An 18,145-nucleotide genomic window follows, 5' to 3' on the forward strand; every position below is an offset into this window, starting at 1 on the left:
ACACTATCCATATTTGTATAGTGTTGGTGTAGCACCATGTCCAATCTACTCTGATGCATCAGGCATTGGTGGGTGGAAATCCTGGCTGATCCATGCCTGATTTATCTTCACAAAGGTCAGTCTCTCCACATTTTTAGTGGACAGACGAGTTCTCCTATGGGTTACTATGGCCCCCGCTGCACTAAACACCCGCTCTGATGGTACACTACTGGCCGGGCAAAACAGCTTTTCCAGGGCATACTCTGCTAGTTGTGGCCACAAATCAAGTTTAGTTGCCCAGAAGTCCAGCAGATCGTCAAGGTGTGTTGGCATGGTCATGTCAAGGTATGCCACCACCTGCTGGTTCAGGTTCTTCTCCAGGTCTACCTGCTGCTGATGAGTTGCTTCACTATGAGGGTGAAGAAAGCTACTCATCAGCGACTGTAGACTCAGGCTGCTGCTGATGGAGCTGGTACTGCTCCTGCCCCCCCACCCCTTCCCAGCAGCCATGGCAGTGGAAGGTGAGTGCAGAGGGCCCCCCCGAGTCAAACCTGCGAGAGGATGGACGATGGCGCAGATAGGCATCGGCCAACTGACTACGTAGGATGTCTCTGAGTAGGTCAGTTTGTCCTCCCTCTCATTGGGTGTAAAAAAGGCCCCCATTTTGTGCTGGTAGCAAGGGTCCAATAAGGTGGAGAGCCAGAAGTCATCCCGCTGCTGAATGGTGGCAATTCTGTGGTCACTACGCAAGCAAGTGAGCAAGCATCGTGCCATTTGTGCAAGTGACACGGAGGGACTCCCTGATTCCATCTCCACTGCATACTGCCACGGTGTGTCTGGGTCCTCTGTCTCTCCTTCCTCATAATCCTCTAGCTCCTCTAGCTGCTCCTGCTCCTCCTCTCCTGTCAGATGACTAGAAAAACCACCCATCTCGCAAAACCTAAACTGTGCTCCACTGTGCCCCTCCCCCTCATCCTCCAGTTCAGCCAACCACAGGGCTCATGTGGCCGTGAGATATAAGCGCCACTTCTCCAGTGCCCTTACCAGGCATCGTTTCCAACCCGTGTTGTAGTAGATGAAGCAGTGGAATGACGTTGTTCATCCCGTAATCCTGGGGACCAACTAATAATGTGGCTTCCTCAAAGGGCCTGAGCAAACGCCAGGTGTCACGTATGAGCTGCCACTGATTGACATTGAAGTTACACAGGGGAGTCCCCTATCCGCTTGGATCATCAAGAAATCGGTGATGGCTTTTCTCTGCTCATGTAGTCGGTGGAGGGTGGAGTTCCAACGTGTGGAAAGGTCGCAAATCAGGCTATGTTGGGGGATGCTGTTCTGACGCTGCAGCTCAAGGAGGGTGTGCTTTGCGGTGTACGAGTGGCTGAAGTGCATGCAAAATTTCCTTCCCATTGTTAGGATGTCTTGCAGATGGGGGGGGGGGGGGAACACTTCAGGAACTGCTTGACAACCAGACTGAACACAGTATCTAGGCCCTTAAGACTTTAAGAGGAACAAAATAGTACACCACTTAGATGTGTGCATGTGGTATGCACTTATGAGGGGAGGACAATGCGCTCCAGTACACTTAAAACAGTACTTGTGTACAACACCAGCCGGCCTGTACTTTTGCCTGGCCTTTCACAGTATCTAGGCCCTTGAGACTAACAGGAACAAAATAGTACACCACTTAGATGTACGCATGTGGTATGAGAGGAGGACAATGTACTCCAGTACGCTTAAGGGTGCGTTCCCACCTTGCATATATGCAGCATATTTCACGCTGCGCAAAATTTGTGGCACCAGCGGGAAATACGTTGCATATTCCGCGCTCACTATACACACAGGGCTTTCCGGTGGCAGCCCTATGTGTGCAGTGAGTTTTGGAGGTGGAGCCGCGCGTCACAGTCACGCTGGCACACGGCTCCACCTCCAAAACTCACTACACGCATAGGGCTGCCGCCGGAAAGCCCTGTGTGTATAGTGAGTGAGGAATATGCCGCGTATTTCTCGCTGCTGCCGCAAATTTTAAACAGCATGAGATACGCTGCGTATACGTCAGGAGGGAACGCACCCTAAAACAGTATTCGTGTACACAACAGCAGTACACACCAGTGCTGCAGCACACAGTCGCAGTGTACTACACCCAAAATTGCACACTTTCTCTCAATGTCACTTCCTTCACTATCAGTGCTTCTAGGCTGGATTTGGGCTTGAGGTGAATGGCTGCTGCAAAAAAAGCTTTTCTGTGCAACACACTGCTCTCTGTCCCTCTCTGTAATAGAACGCTGAAGTGACTAGGAGGTGAATCGCTGCTGTAAAAATGCTATTCTTTGCAACACACACTGCTCTCTGTCCCTCTCTCTGTGCCACAGAACGCTGATGTGACAGAGGTGAATTGTGCTGGAAAAATGCTTTTCTGTGCAACACACACTGCTGTCTGTGTCTTTCTCTCTCCCTCTCTCTCTCTGCAATAAAAGGCTGAAGTGACTGGCTGCAAGATGGCTGCCAATTATATAGGGGTGGCTTGCTGCTGATAGGCTGCATGCTGCATGTGATTCAGGGTCATCCCGCCTACCCTTGTTTCCGCCTTCCCAGGATTTCTTGCCCAATGTCCTCACACCTGGATCCACCATTTTACATGTCCTGGAGTCTGGACTGCACTAAATGGAGTTTAATGAAGCGATTGAATATCGTGTCGATATTCGCATTCATTGCAAATCAAATTTTTCCTGAAATTCGTAACGAATTCGGATTCGTCAGATTCGATTCGCTCATCCCTTATCACTGGCTATATCTATTGTTAATTACATTGACATGGCCCTTCTATGGTTCTAGAATAACAGTGACTTCTAGGGTTCTGGAATAACAGTGTCCTTAGTAGAATGTAATGAATTATAATCAATATTAGTAATGGAATCACCTTGCTATACATTTAATCTCACCTAATAGACTAGGGCAGTTTTAACACTGCCACAATACGGGCACATATGTATATCATATGGACCTCTAATGGTTCTACCTCTCCAAACTTTGACCATTGAGGCTATATTGTTGATGCTAGAATTTTATTTTACGAGTGTAAAAACCACCCAAAGCATTCAATGGAATGTGCAGACTAGACCCCTTCATTTAGCAGCACATTATTACAGTACATTTATAAAAGTGAGTTAGACATGACCAGAGGCAGGATAGGGGGTAAGTTATACATCGCAGGGGGGTCCAAGCGCTGTATAAACACGGTAATATAAGCCATCATTTATTAAAAGGGAAACTGACAGTCAGTAAAAAGAAGTCTTACTTACTCTGACTGCTGAGACCCAATTAGCTCCTAGCAGGCTGTAACTACCCCTCCCCCTTATTACAATAATTAATTAAATAATAACTGACACAACAACAATTCAACTTTTTTATGGGTGGGGATCGGCCACAGCTTTTCTTTATAAAATTACTTATATAAATAACAATTTAACTGTAACAAAGACACCGATTGGCTTCTTGCCAACCCGAGAGGTGCTGCCACACTGTCCTGTGTGGAGGTCTACCCCGGGTTGACCCCGCTTTCACCGTCTTCTTACCGCCAAGCTGTGACTTACAATAAACAGAGATACAAAAAAGGGAGGGAGGGCAAAACTCCGGGTCCTGGGCAGATTGAGGGGGGAAGGGAGGCACCACAGCTATAAATACCCAGGGGAGGGCCCCTGAAAGCCCGGGAAACTATTAAACCCCTGATTGGTGCACTCCTACCCCCCCCCCCCCCCACCCATGGGACATACCACTATAGTTACCAACAAGTTTTTACAGGCGGGGGAGGGGGCTAAAAACCTTGCCTGTATATTTCTTAACCCCTTAACTGCTCACCAGTCAGGGGGCAAGCTAGTTATGCACAGCTTGCCCCTCCAGATCTGTGGTCCCAATGTAGACTTAGAGAAACTGTTGCAAATATGCTTCTTTGTGCAATAGAGGTGGGAACCAGTTCTCTGAGCTTTCCTTGCCTCATCTCTGAATATGCATAACCTCTTCAGTGTGATCACGTGGGCATTGGTTCTCATGCAATTAAGATTTTAACCGGTCTGAGAGGATATGCATATTTAGAGATGAGCGGGCATATAGCAGCAGAGGGGACAGAGGCAGGAAAGTTTGGAAAGCTGGCTACCGCCTCCTTTGCACAAAGGAGCTTATTTGAATATGAGCAATGGAGGCTCTATTATTGGAGTAAGTAATACATCATTTTACTCAGATTCACTCATACTATATCCCTGTGTAGTGGGTTTAGTGTGGGTGAAATGGCAGTTTCCCAGAAAAAGTGTCTGTGTCCTCATGGCCAAAATGGTCTGTGTCCTTTAGGGGTTAAACAACTGGAGGAGGACTTTCAGAAAGACTAAAATACCCTTCCTAATTAGTTTTCGTCATTTATAACAAATAAATGTAACCTGAATTATTTCTATCTAAATTAGAGGTTGTGTTTGCTCTACAACAAACAGTGGTAACCAATAGCCGGTGACCTCAGAGGATCTCATTACTGGGACCAGCACCTGTCTACCGGAGCCAGCTTTGGACAAGGCAGAAGCAAGGGGACTTATTAGCCAGGTCCATGTGACAAGTCATATTTTTACCTTATAATTACCAAGTCACCGGCAGCAGCAAGACTTTAAGGAATATCATTTCTCCCCAGTGACACACAAAGCATAAAATAGTATCCAGGTGAGACAGGTGGTGTTTCTGGGTGATTATTATTGTTACGGCATGACAACCACATGTATACGATCTACTATATGTTATCATGTTATTAACATAACACGGTGACAGTGTGTAATCTATCAAAGCAAAACCATGTCATTCTCTGAACAATCACACTGCCAAAAAATGTCACCAAACAATATTGTCATATTACAATAGTATCTTCAGGATCAATAAAGTAATGAAATCACAATATAACATTCCCTGCCATGTGGGGCTCATGGGTCTAAAGAACTCATCTGTGTAGTCAGACTCAACTACATTGACAGAGGGGTTGATACATCTCCAAGCTGACAGCTGGTTGGTGCTGGGAGTTGTAGTTTTGCAATAGATGGGGTTTTTTTTGTCGCCCCAGAACCCCCACCCCCCAGGCATTGTCACGGGACGCCTGCTGAAATCATTCCGGCGAATGGCGGGGAACGGAATTCCCACGGGCGTACAGGTATGCCCTGGGTCCTTAAGTACCAGGGAGCCCTGTGTCCTTAAGTGGTTAAGAATCCTGTTGTCATGGACCTTGTTGCTAGGGGAGTATGCAAAGGTGAACTATGTGACTTTTCCGGCCAATGGTATCTCTCTATAGTGTAACCAGAGTTCAGTTGTTGCTGAGGTACAGTTGAGAGAAGTGTGGAGTCTGTCTGTGAGGTGATTCTGAAGGAGGCCTGAGGCCTAGTCCAGCAACCACGCATCTACTACCAGTTAACCCCAGCACCCAGGTGAAAGTCAAAGCCTTGCGGTAAGCACTTAAGTCTGGGCATCAATTCAAGTGAAGTTAGTCAAGTCCAGTCGGTCATATACAGCACAATCAACTATAAGTCCCAGCAAGCCGATAAGCTTCCCAACGTTCACCCTGCATCTCCTTCATGCTAATCAGAGCTGTAACAGAGATTTTACATCTTTCCAACCTCAGTAAAGCAAGCCAGTTATCCGTAACCTTATATTTTTATTAAACATGCATGCTTTAAGAGACAGACATTTAAAAACACTTAAAAAGGAGAAACACGGTAGCATGGTGCTGGAGGACCGACTAAAATGGGAGGCTACACACTGAATTAACAACAGCTAAATAGCTGAAGAGGGCAAAGTCAGAGTATGTGTAAACAATTACATATCAGATGAAGTGAAAAAATGCAAACAGTGCAGCATATATATGTAGGTCATGATGGTTGCTATCTACCACAAGAGTAAAGTGACACAATACAGAGAAAAATAAAGTAGGAAAATACACTGAATTGGCTGATATAAATTACCACAGTGGGAGAAGATATGAGCGTGTGCCTCCGCCACCCGACATTTCGCTTTAGGGCTTTATCCGTAACCTTGCATCGGAGTAATTTATTTACCCCGTGCCTGGCACAGGAGAAGCTGGTCTACCTCGGGTGGTGTATAGGTCAATCACGCCCTGGCATCATGAAAAGGTTAATTCACACATTACCCTCACCCAACACCACAACTACATATACACAACCCCTTACACAGTTACCCCCCCCCCCCCCCCAAATAAAAATTTAAAACATCTCGTACGGCACTGTTTCCAAAACACAGCCTCCAGTTGTTGCAAAACAACAACTCCCAGCATTGCTGGACAGCCATTGACTGTCCAGGCATACTGGGAGTTTTACAACAGGTAGAGGCACCCTGTTTGGGAAACACTGCCGTAGGGTATTTTTGGTGGAAAAGGCAAACGCCATGCTTGCGTCCAAGGCCGCCCCTATGCAAATCCCTAATTTAGGCCTCAAATGCACATGGTGCTCTCTCACTCCAGAGCCCTGTCGTATTTCAAGGCAACAGTTCAGTGCCACATATGGGGTATTTCTGTACTTGGGAGAACATTTGTTACAAATTTTGAGAGGCTTTTCTTTCTTTTACCCCTTACGAAGCAGAAAAGTTGGGGTCTACACCAGCATGTTAGTGTAAAAAATGTAAGTTTTTTTTACACTAACATGCTGGTGTTGCACCATATTTTTCATTTTCACAAGAGGTAAAAGGTGATAAAGACCCCCCAAATTTATAACACAATTTATCCCGAGTATGAAATATACCCCATATATGGACGCAAATATGCGGGTGCACAACATGTAGTGATAGAGCACCATGTACATTTAAAGCCTAAATTGGGAATTTGCACAGGAGTGGCTGATAGTTGAAGCAGTTCTGATATAAACGCAAAAGAAAAACCACCCAAAACCCCTCAAGGTATGTAACAAAGGGTGCAGTGAGCATTTACACCCCACAAGTGTCTGAAAGATTTTTGGAACAGTGGTCTGAGAAAAAAAAAAAAAAATTGTTTTCATTTGCACAGTCCACTGTTTCAAAAATTACCGTATTTATCGGGGTATACCACGCACCGGCCTATAACACGCACCCTCATTTTACCAAGAATATTTGGGTAAAAAAAGTTTTTTACCCAAATATCCATGGTAAAATGAGGGTGCGTGTGTGTGCGCGTGTATACCCCGATACACCCCCAGGAAAGGCAGGGGGAGAGAGGCCGTCGCTGCCCGCTTCTCTCCCCCTGCCTTTCCTGGGGTCTAGAGCCCTGCTGCCGCCGCTTCTCTCCCGCTGGCTATCTGCGCCGCTGCCCGTTCTCTCCCCCTGACTATCGGTGCCGGCGCCGATAGCCAGGGGGAGAGAAGCGGCGCCGACAGCCAGGGGGAGAGAAGGGGCAGTGGCACCCATTGCCAGGGCCGCTGCCCCGTTGGCTCCCGCCATCCCCGGTTGCATAATTACCTGTTGCCGGGGTCGGGTCCGCGCTGCTTCAGGCCTCCGGTGTGCACACCGGAGGCCTGAAGCAGCGCGGACCCGACCCCGGCAACAGGTAATTATGCAACCGGGGATGGGGGGAGGCAATGGGGCAGCGGCGCCTGCTGCCGGCCCTTCTCTCCCCCTGGCTGTCGGCGCCACTGCCGGCACCGATAGTCAGGGGGAGAGAACGGGCAGCGGCGCCGATAGCCAGGGGGAGAGAAGGGCCGGCAGCAGGGCTCTAGACCCCAGGGCAGGCAGGGGCAGAGAAGCCGGCAGCGCTGGCTGTCTCTGCACCTGGAAAGCCGCTGCAGTTCATTGATTTAAAGTGCCCGCTTATCGGCGTATAACACGCACATAGACTTTAGGCTAAAAATTTTAGCCTAAAAAGTGCGTGTTATACGCCGATAAATACGGTACATTCCGTGAGGTGTGTAGTTTCTGAAATGTTGTCACATGGGGGGTGTTTCCATTGTTTTGGCACCATGGGGCTTCATAAACGTATATGGTCCCCAACTTCAATTCCAGCCAAATTCTCTCTCCAAAAGCCAAATGCCGCACCTTTTTTCTTTTAGCCCTGTTGTGCGCCTGCAGAACAGTTTACGTCCACATATTGGGTATTTCCATACTCAGAAGAAATGGTATTACAAATTTTGGGGGACTTTTTCTCCTATTACCCCTTTTTGCAAACTACACCCCTTAAGGAACGTAACAAGGAGTGCAGTGAGCATTTACACCCCACAAGTGTCTGAAAGATTTTTGGAACAATGGTCAGAGAAAATGAAAACTTACATTTTTCAGTTGAACATTCCACTGTTTCAAAAATTACATTCCGTGAGGGGTGTAGTTTCTGAAATGGTGTCACATGTGGGGGGTTTCCATTGTTTTGGCACCATGGTGGCTTTGTAAACGCACATGGCCCCCAACTTCAATTCCAGCCAAATTCTCTCTCCAAAAGCCCAATGGCGCATCTTCTCTTATGAGCCCTGTTGTGCCCCTGCAGAGCAGTTTACGTCCACGTATGGGATACTTCCATACTCAGAAGAAATGGTGTTACAAATTTTGGGGGCTTTTTCTCCTACTACCCCTTATGAAAATGTTAAATTTGGGGTAACACCAGCCTTTTAGTGAAAAAAATCTAATTTTACATTTTCACATCCAACTTTAATGAAAAGTCATCAAACACCTGTGGGGTGTTAAGGCTCACTGCCCCCCTTGTTACATTCCTTGGGGGTGTAGTTTCCCAAATAGTGTGCCATGTATTTTTTATTTATTTTTTTACTTTTCTGGCACCATTGAGACTTCCTAAATGCGACATGCCCCCCAAAAACCATTTCAGCAAAATTCTCTCTCCAAAAGCCCAATGTAGCTGTTTTCCTTCTGCAAGCACCCTGAACCCCCAATAGGGTATTTTTTACTTTAAAAAAAAACTTTTTTCTATTTTAAACCTCCTACCTGTCCCTGCTCACAAACTCACCTTGCACTAATGGACACTTCAGCCCTGAGAGGTTCATATCTTCACAGAGGGGGGTCCCTGGCTCCTTCTCACAGCTCTGCCCACTGACTGAAAGTGGTGGGCTAGCAGAGCTGCGAGAAATGGACAATAACCCCTCCTCTGCCTGCTGCTATTGGTCAGAAGATCGTCTGACCAATAGCAGCGCTCCTGGGGGGGTGACGAAATTGCCACCTACCCATAGATACAGGAGGTGATTGGGGGTGTATTCTACACTGCCGATCACCATGTATCTCCGGGTCATCGGAATCGCCACAAGTGTGAATTCACCGTCGATCGCCGACATGGGGAGTTTCAGGACCCCACTGGGTATTTGCATGGGGGGCCTGCTGATAGATATCAGCAGTCACCCCCGTCCGATCCTCGCGTGCGTCGTCTGGCGTGCGGCGGGGACCGAAATTCCCACAGGTGTACAGGTACGCCCTCTGTCCTTAAGTACCAGGGCATCAGGGCGTACCTGTACGCCCTGGGTCCCTAAGTGGTTAAACCAATCTCTGCAGCTCACTAGTTTCTATAATTGCGCAAAAGTTATCAAGCCCTGTGCACCTTTTTGGTAAATTTTGAGCAACTGTGAATACTATACATCAAGCAAACAGCTTAAAATTTTTACTACCTTACACCAACATTGATAAGTGTCCCCCAATGTGTGTTTTGTGTATGAAACTTAAGGGAGGGGGTCCACACACAAGGGTCTATTACTATCAGTGTCCACTCCTGTTATCACCAACACTTAAAAGATGAAAGAGTTTGTTAGATAGAATACAATGAACGCTTACAGTAAACCATAGCAACAAGGCTTATTGTCATTGACTTGTCATTATTAATACTGTGACTGATCAGTTAAAAGTTGTTTAGCAGGTTATAAAACAATTGTATTGTAGGGAAAAGGTTAGATTGCTAACATGGCAGCCACTAGGCAAACAGACTAAATTCCTAAGCCCCATGGCTCATAAGAAGTAAAACTTAAAGTAGAGTAAAGATGTTTGCACGTGCTTCTATAATGCAAACGACTATTTGTAATTGTTACTAGATAAAGAAAAGGATGGAGATCGCTTTGTTTGTGGAATCTCTAGTGGAATCAGGGTAGAAAAAGAGGGTTTAATCAGATGCACTAACCTAGTGGTGTGCTCCGAGCCAACACCCTGCCAGACCTTAAATTGTACTTGTCATTAGTAATAAAAATGAATATGTTATATATTAACTTATTTGAATTACTTTTTATCAAACTTCTCAATAAGATTTTGTAACTTTATGTGTTAAATTAACCACTAAAAGTTCGGCCACCAGCAGGGGCGTAGCTAGAAACAACAGGGCCCCGGTGCAAAAAATTGCCCTGGGTCTCCCTACCACCTAACGACCGGCTTCCCCAATCCTGGATGACCCCTTACTCAGCCGCACAAAGATATCAGTGACTACAGCACTGATGGGACAGAGTCAGGACAATACACAACGATATAAGTGACTAACAGGCAGGACCAGACAGACCAAACAGGCATTTAAGAATAGGCAGCCCATTTTTCTGCTGGGGATCCAACTGCTAAGACTCCCAACAATCACCCAATCACCTTCGTTCCAGTTGCTGTTGTAAAGCTATAACTCGCATCATGTCTGGAGAGCCTCAGGCATTATAGGAATTGTAGTTTTACAACAGCTGGAGAGCCACAGATTAGGGTACAGAGTCACCCATTATCCCTCCAGAACTTTCAAGTGACTCCAGCTGATGGGACAGTCAGGAGAATAGATAATGATATCAGTGACTACAGCTCTGATGGGACAGTCAGGAGAATACATAATTATATTAGTGACCTGAGTGATGTCTTCTCTGTGGTCTTTTCTTCTCCATCTGGTTGAAATACCAGGACGTCTTCCAGCTTCATCTTCTCTGCATAGTTGACACCCGGACATCATAGGCTCCTCACTTTGTCAGTAGATCCTCATCCTCTGTATAAAAACAATCGTTACTAATCGTTATAAAAGCCAAATACTCTGCCCCCTGAATATAATGCAGCCACACACTGTATGCCCTGAATGTAAAACAACCATCCACTGTTCCTCCTGCATATAATACTGCCACCCACTGTACCCCCAAAATATATTGCACTTTACAGAGGAACAAGAATTGGAAGCGCTCCGCGCACTAGAATCTCTGATCCTGGAACATGAGGAAAACAGTAGCGGGAGTAAGTTTCCAATAGACATTTGCAGGAAATCTACAGTCTTTCACCCCTGTCCACCAGTAGAGGTATTCATTAAATCTACTATACAGGAAATTGATAATCTCCCAACTGAAAGGCGGTATAATCATTTGTCTTATGGTCAAAGAAAAGCATTGGTGGAATTGAGGAAAACGAAGGGGGTTGTGTTTAAACATGCAGACAAAGGGGGCAATATTGTGTTGTGGCCTAATGAAAAATATGAAGCTGAAGCTTTCAGACAACTAAATGACCCCACCTGTTACAAAAAATTCCCAACCCCCTTACCACTTTTCAAACTCAACTTTTCCAGATATTGGAACGTGCTTTTGAGGAAGGAATTATTACAAAAAAAAATACATGATGGATTAAAAAGTGGACTGCCCTACAGTGGCAACATTGTGCCTGTTACCCAAAGTTCATAAAGATAGGTTGAACCCCCCAGACACAATAGGTCTGCCTGGGGAGGTTCATGTGAACCGTTATGTCACTTTCTCGACTTCTATTTATAACCCTGTGTACAGGACCTACCCAACTATATTAAGGATTCAGGTGAGGTCCTGTAGAGATTGGAGGGGGTGATCCTTGAAGAAGACATGTTTTTAGTGTCATGTGATGTCGAATCTCTACATACTTGCATAGATCATAGTCAGGGGCTGGCAGCCAGCAAGTATTTTCTGCAGATAAGGGGCTTGGAGCCTCAATTATTGGAATTATTAATGATATTACTGGAGTTTGTGCTTCACCATAATTTATTTATCTTCAAGGATCGCTTTTATCTACAAACAAGAGGTGTGGCCATGGGGGCCAAATGTGCGCCATCGTACGCCAAATTATTTCTTGGACATTGGGAGCAAGAGAATATTCTGACATATGAGACATCACCACACGGACAACTTACATCATGGATGTGATGTATAGATGATGTTCTGTTCATCTGGCAAGGTACACGAGATTCTGTTATCAAATGGACTTTTTAGATCTTAGAATCTCAGCAGATAATAGTGGAAGACTGCATACTACCATCCATAGGAAGGATACAAGTGTGAAATAATAGCTCCATGCCAAATCCTCACATCCACAACATACCATCAGAGCTATACCATATGGACACTTTCTCAGGGCTAGACGTATATGTGATGATGAAGAAGAGTTTTAAAATCAATCTTTTGATTTGCAGCAGCGCTTCCAAGAGAAGATATTCACCAAGGGATATTTCTGGTGGATACGGGAGGGCCAAAAGACAACAACAATCTCAACTTTTGCATTCAAGAAATAAGAAAAGAGACTCTACCGATATCAGAATAATTACGGATTATCACTGTAGGTAGCAGGATTTGATGTGCTCTATGAAAAAACTATGGCCGATATTACAGCAGGATCCAGATCTCTGTAAGTTACTACCAGCACAACCCCAAGTGACAGCAAGACGCTGCAAATCACTTGTGGGAAAAGCCACTGTATCCCTCCTAAATCACCTTATATCTTTTCCTCAACAGGCCCCAAGTGGGGATCGTTACCCTGTGGTGATTGCTCAATCAGTAACCAGGTGATCAGAACAGATGTATTTATGGACTCAAGTGGTGAAAAAGAGTTTCGGATTGTGGGGATGACAACCAGACAAATGAGGGTAAGAATCCAGAAACATCTACGTTAAATCAAAGCCGCAATGAGGGTGGATTTGATTGATTTTGAGAACATACAAAAACTCAAACCTATCCCATGTTATTTTAGAATTGCACAAAATGGAAATTAGAGGGATAGATCGGCTACATCTTTGCATCCGTGGAGGCAATGTCCAAAAACTACTCGCAAGAAAAGAATGTAAGTAGATTTATACACTTAAAACGGCATCTCCCTTGGGGCTAATGAGAACACTAGTTCCTCTTGTTTTCTGTAGGTTCACACACATTCCCTGTAGTTTATTTTATTTATATTTTTTTATTGCTTGTTTCCCTTAATTGGTTTCCAGCTTCATCATTCTAAGGGGACCAATAGGAGCTAGACAATGTGAAGTGGGGTCTGTCTTTAACTAATGAATTTTATTTTTCCTCCATATTAGGTAAGAAGCTTAGGAGATCTAAATATGAAGAATGCCCTGTTCATTCCGATCCGGACATTATATGCAGATGTATTACATTATGATACCCTTTTTTATATACCATATTTATTTTTATTATTATTTATATTTATTTATATTCTCATATTAATATATATATATATATATATTTCCCCATTATTCATTTCATTTGTTACTTACATAGTATTCATACTCTCATTCACTATATTTATTTTCCACTTATTTGTGCAATATCGCACATGTATTTTCACTATCAATTGTTTTTTCAGATGTATTTTTGTATAATAATTCATTTATATATGCACATTCATATATGAATTCACTTATTTTTATTCATTATTTATTTCATATATGCATTCACTCATTTTTAATTATCTTTATTTATTATATATGCATACTTTTTTTTTTACGTGTATGTGGTCTCTTTTGTGGTGTTTTGCGTTTCTTGCACATTCTCACACATACACACTCTTTTTCACTATACCTCATCCACTCACTAACATTTCTTTTTCATTTGTGAAGTAAAGCATTTTGACTTTGATTACTATGTATTTTTAGTTTTGTGCATCAATTTATTTGTGGACCGGCATCTAAGGACATGTTCCCTCACCTGACATGGGGCGTTGTGCGCTGTGCGCTTGAGTGCGCTTGTCCGTGTTCCCCGCTGCACCAGACCTCGTTCTCATCTCTTGGGCGACGATGCTACAGCGGCAGATGTCGTGAGATTATGACATAGGACCGGTCCAGGGGTATGACCAGAGGTGGCATCACAAGTGCCGCATTAGTTGGCACCAACGCTTTCTTCTCTGATTGGTATGTACTGGATGGCCCCCACATAAATAGCTCCTGGTGTCCCCCTCCTCATCACTCCTGGACGAAGCCAGGCGAAAAGCTTTGGAGTGTAGTGTGAGGTGGGGGAACATCGGCGCCTAGGCTATACTACACCACTTGGTTTGTAATGTTATTTCTTTTTCCATGTATTTGATTATTGTCATATGTGCAATATGGATTGATGAGAACCAATGATATATAGATACTGAGGCACCTTTTTCGTTGCTATATGAGTGTTTCATGTTTTTTATGAGTGGGTCATTATGGTTTATAATTATGGATTTCTAATAAAGATTATCTATTGTTATTATGTTGTCATTTTCTCTTTTTTTCTATAAGGCCAGGAATTTTGGGTAGGCCCCTGAATATAATACTGCCTCCTATTGTACCCCTGAATACAATACTGCCACCTACTGTACCCACTAAATATAATACTGCCACCTACTGTTCCCCCTGAATATAATACTGCCACACCCTGTACCCCTGAATATAATACTGCCACATACTGTACCCTCTGAATACAATCCTACCATCCATCCACTGTTCCTCCTGCATATAATACTGCCACCCACTGTACCCCTGAATATAATACTGGCACCCACTGTACCCTTGAATATAATAATGCCACACACTGTGCCCCTGAATATAATACTGCCACCCACTGTACCCCTGAATATAATACTGCCACACACTGTGCCCCTGAATATAAACCCTCAAAAATAACCATGCTATATGCTGTACCCTCTGAATATAACCCTGCTACACACTGTACCTTCCAAATATAATAATCCCTCAATACTAATACTGTTACACTCTGTTTCTTCTCAGTTTAGCTGAATCACACCTCCCCTCCAGACCCCTCTGTCCTCCTGGCTCCTCTGTTACAACCCCCCCTCCCCCCCCTAAGACCCATAAGTCCTCTTCCCTCCTCCCTAGAACACTAAGTCCTCTTAGACATATCATGCATACACACATCATTCATACACACACCTGGTGCCTCCGCCCCCCCCCCACATGCAAAATACATGAATACACATACACACATCATACATACATCATACATAGACACATATCATACATACTATCTCAAATACGAAAGGGCAGCCAGCACCACTGTTATATATCCACACCTCCAACAACAGCTCAGGTTACACGACCCAGGTGTAACAAACTAGCATTGGCGTGGTGGCGCTACACGCATGAGAAATCACAGCAGATAAGCAACATTCCACACAAAGAAAGAAAGTAGCGGAGCGATCACCGTTCCAGATGCAGGCAGACCAGCTTCAAAAATCCGTAGACTACATCGGTCCAAGCAAGAAGGCGGCAGATGGATCCCAGGGGAGTTCAGATGTCAGGCCATGGACCATATCACGCCCCTAGACAGCGACCTGACGAAGCGCCTAGGGGCGTGATACAGTCCGTGGCCTGACATCTGAACTCCTCCGGGATCCATCTGCCGCCTTCGATGTGGTCTACGGACTTTTGAAGCTGGTCTGCCTGCATCTGGAATGGTGAGCGCTCTGCTACTTTCTTTCTTTGTGTGGAATGTTACATATCATACAAACACCCGCTGCCTCCAGATCCCCCCCCCCCCCCCGCATAATACATCTCCACACATACATCGTGCTTACACACATCTATCATTCATACACACATCATTCATTCATACATACAGTACATACACACATCATACATACACACGCCCCCTCCGCCCCCAAACACATGCATAATACATACATACACACACATCATACATACACATATCATACATACACCCGCTGCCTCCACATCCCCCCTGCATAATACATCTCCACACATCTTACATACATCTCCACACATCATGCACACATACATCTTGCTTACACACATCTATCATTCATACACACATCATTCATACATCATACATACAGTACAAAAACACAAATCATTCAAACATCATACATACAGTCCTCTGGACCAAAAATTCAAATCCCACTTCCCATCCCCCCATGGGCTAGCCCTGGGGGGGGGGGGGTTTAGGCTAGCGCCGGGCCTTATAGCAAGCCTCCTCTTCAGGCCCGGGACCTCAGGGCATGAGGGCCCGACCTGCGGTGATAGTATATTGTAGCATCAGGGGGGCCCTGTGGGCCTCCCATGCTATGAGGCCCGTCGCAATGGCTACCTTTGCGACCTCTATGGCTATGATACTGGCCACCAGTGATCCTCCTTCTGGTCCTGTCTGCAGTCCTGCTTCAGCCTGGCAGAGACAAAAGTAAGGGAAAACAGGTGGGACATCAGCTCAGCATAGTGTATAGAATCAATAGAGCTGAATATTTTGGCTTCCCTTCCCTTTGAGCTGAGCTATACTGTGGAGTCATAATGCCTTCAGTACATAGTGCTAAATATTGTGCTAAATATTTTTGCTTCCTTTGGAAGCTGCTGGGCAGAGCTAAGTTCAATGCAAGGCTGAGAGGGGTGTGTGTGGTCTTGAACTACTCTGACACTGAACTACTCTGAACTGCTCTGAGCTGTATGTAGCAGAGTGAGTAAGGAAGTTCTCTCCTGCAGGGCTTCAGATGATGTCCACACACTGGGAACGCCCCTTCCCAGTCTCTAGAGGTCATTGAGAAGATACAGAACAACATCAAGGTAGACAACTAAATATAATAAAAAACAAAGGCAGGGGTGGTTTATCATGATGAAGGAGAGTAATGTCAATTGATTAAAAATGTATCAAGCACACGACAGTAACTCTTTAAAGGGGTACTCCACCCCTAGACATCTTATCCCTATCCAAAGGATAGGGACCCCCCGTGATCTCTAGCTTGGAGCTTCTGTGTGCATGATGTCAGACCACGCCGCCTCTATTCATGTCAATGGGAGGGGGCATGACGGCTAGTAGATAGTTGTCATACCATCTCCCATAGACATGAATGGAGGAGGTGTGATGGCGGAGTTCACTTCGTGCATTGTGGGGTGTCCCAGCGGCGGGACCCCTGCGATCAGACATCTTATCCCCTATCCTTTGGATAGGGGATAAGATGTTTAGGGGTGGAGTACCCCTTTAAGAATAGCAGGATGTCAGTTCTGCTGCCACTGGTCCTACCCGACCTCATATCCCAATTTCACGCCCTTCCTCAGGCAGGGCTGAGCTGTCATAAGGAGAATGTTGGCCGAAAATGGAAGGGGGTGTGGCTTTTTGGAGGGGATATGGCTTTTTGGAGGGGGTGTGGCTTGCAAGCTGGACCAACACATTCACCCGGACATACAGAACTTGTGGAGTAAGGTGGAGCTGAGCTGTGATGGGGAGATTGTGGTTAACCTGTTCAGGACGTAGGGTGTATGCATACGCCCGTGGGAATTCCGGTCCCCGCCACTAGCCGGTTGGGGACCGGACTGGGATGCCTGCTGAAATCATTCAGCAGGTATCCCGGCACATCGCCGAGGGGGGTCCTGAGCGATATTTACTGCTGCCCTTCTAGTGGTTGCCAAACTGCAACTCCCAGCATGCCCAGACAGCCAAAGGCTGTCTGGGCATGCTGGGAGTTGTAGTTTTGCAACATCTGGAGGGTCACCGTTTGGAGACCACTATTACAGTGGTGTCCAAACAGTAGCCCTCCAGATGTTGCCAAACTACAACTCTCACCATGCCTAGACTGCCTAGGCATGCTAGGAGTTGTAGTTCTAGATCATCTGTCCCTTCAGATTTTGCAATTTTCATGAAAATTTTGAAAATTGCTGCTATACTTTGAAGCCCTCTCATTTTTTCAATAAGTAAAAATATGTCCATTTTATGATGCTAACATAAAGTGGATATATTGTATTTGTGAATCAATATAAAATTTATTTGGAATATCAATTTTCCTTACAAGCAGAGAGTTTCAAAGTTAGAAAAATGCTAAATTTTCTAACTTTTCATGAAGTTTGGGGATTTTTCACCAAGAAGGGATGCAAGTAACGACGAAAATTTACCACTAACATAAAGTAGAATATATCACGAAAAAACAATCTCAGAATCAGAATAATCGGTAAAAGCATCTCAGAGTTATTAATGCATAAAGTGACAGTAGTCAGAATTGCGAAAAAGGGCTG

General features: G+C 45.0%; 1 protein-coding gene and 1 long non-coding RNA gene across 4 annotated transcripts in view; one reads left to right on the top strand and one right to left on the bottom strand.

Moving 5' to 3' along the window:
* The window catches only part of CNGA1 (cyclic nucleotide gated channel subunit alpha 1), a 149,688-nt gene that overhangs the window by 110,177 nt on the left and 21,366 nt on the right, over positions 1 to 18,145 (bottom strand). The window contains exon 2 of one of the 2 annotated variants that reach the window (XM_056557558.1): positions 10,775 to 10,909. In XM_056557558.1, coding sequence (XP_056413533.1) covers positions 10,775 to 10,876 — 102 coding nt within the window. In that variant the 5' untranslated portion in view covers positions 10,877 to 10,909. Of the gene's footprint in view, positions 1 to 10,774; positions 10,910 to 18,145 lie in introns of those variants that run through there. The other variant, XM_056557565.1, reaches the window with a different exon arrangement.
* On the top strand, positions 4,562 to 13,502 carry LOC130356299 (uncharacterized). 2 transcript variants are annotated; one of them, XR_008888842.1, is made up of 6 exons: positions 4,562 to 4,680; positions 11,928 to 12,105; positions 12,341 to 12,552; positions 12,660 to 12,790; positions 12,895 to 12,984; positions 13,223 to 13,502. It is a non-coding gene; the product is annotated as an uncharacterized LOC130356299 (long non-coding RNA). The 2 variants fall into 2 exon arrangements; XR_008888838.1 differs by lacking the exon at positions 4,562 to 4,680 and adding an exon at positions 5,185 to 5,449.

The sequence above is a fragment of the Hyla sarda genome, chromosome 1 (genome assembly GCF_029499605.1).
Source record: "Hyla sarda isolate aHylSar1 chromosome 1, aHylSar1.hap1, whole genome shotgun sequence".
Classification (NCBI taxonomy): Eukaryota; Metazoa; Chordata; class Amphibia; order Anura; family Hylidae; genus Hyla; species Hyla sarda.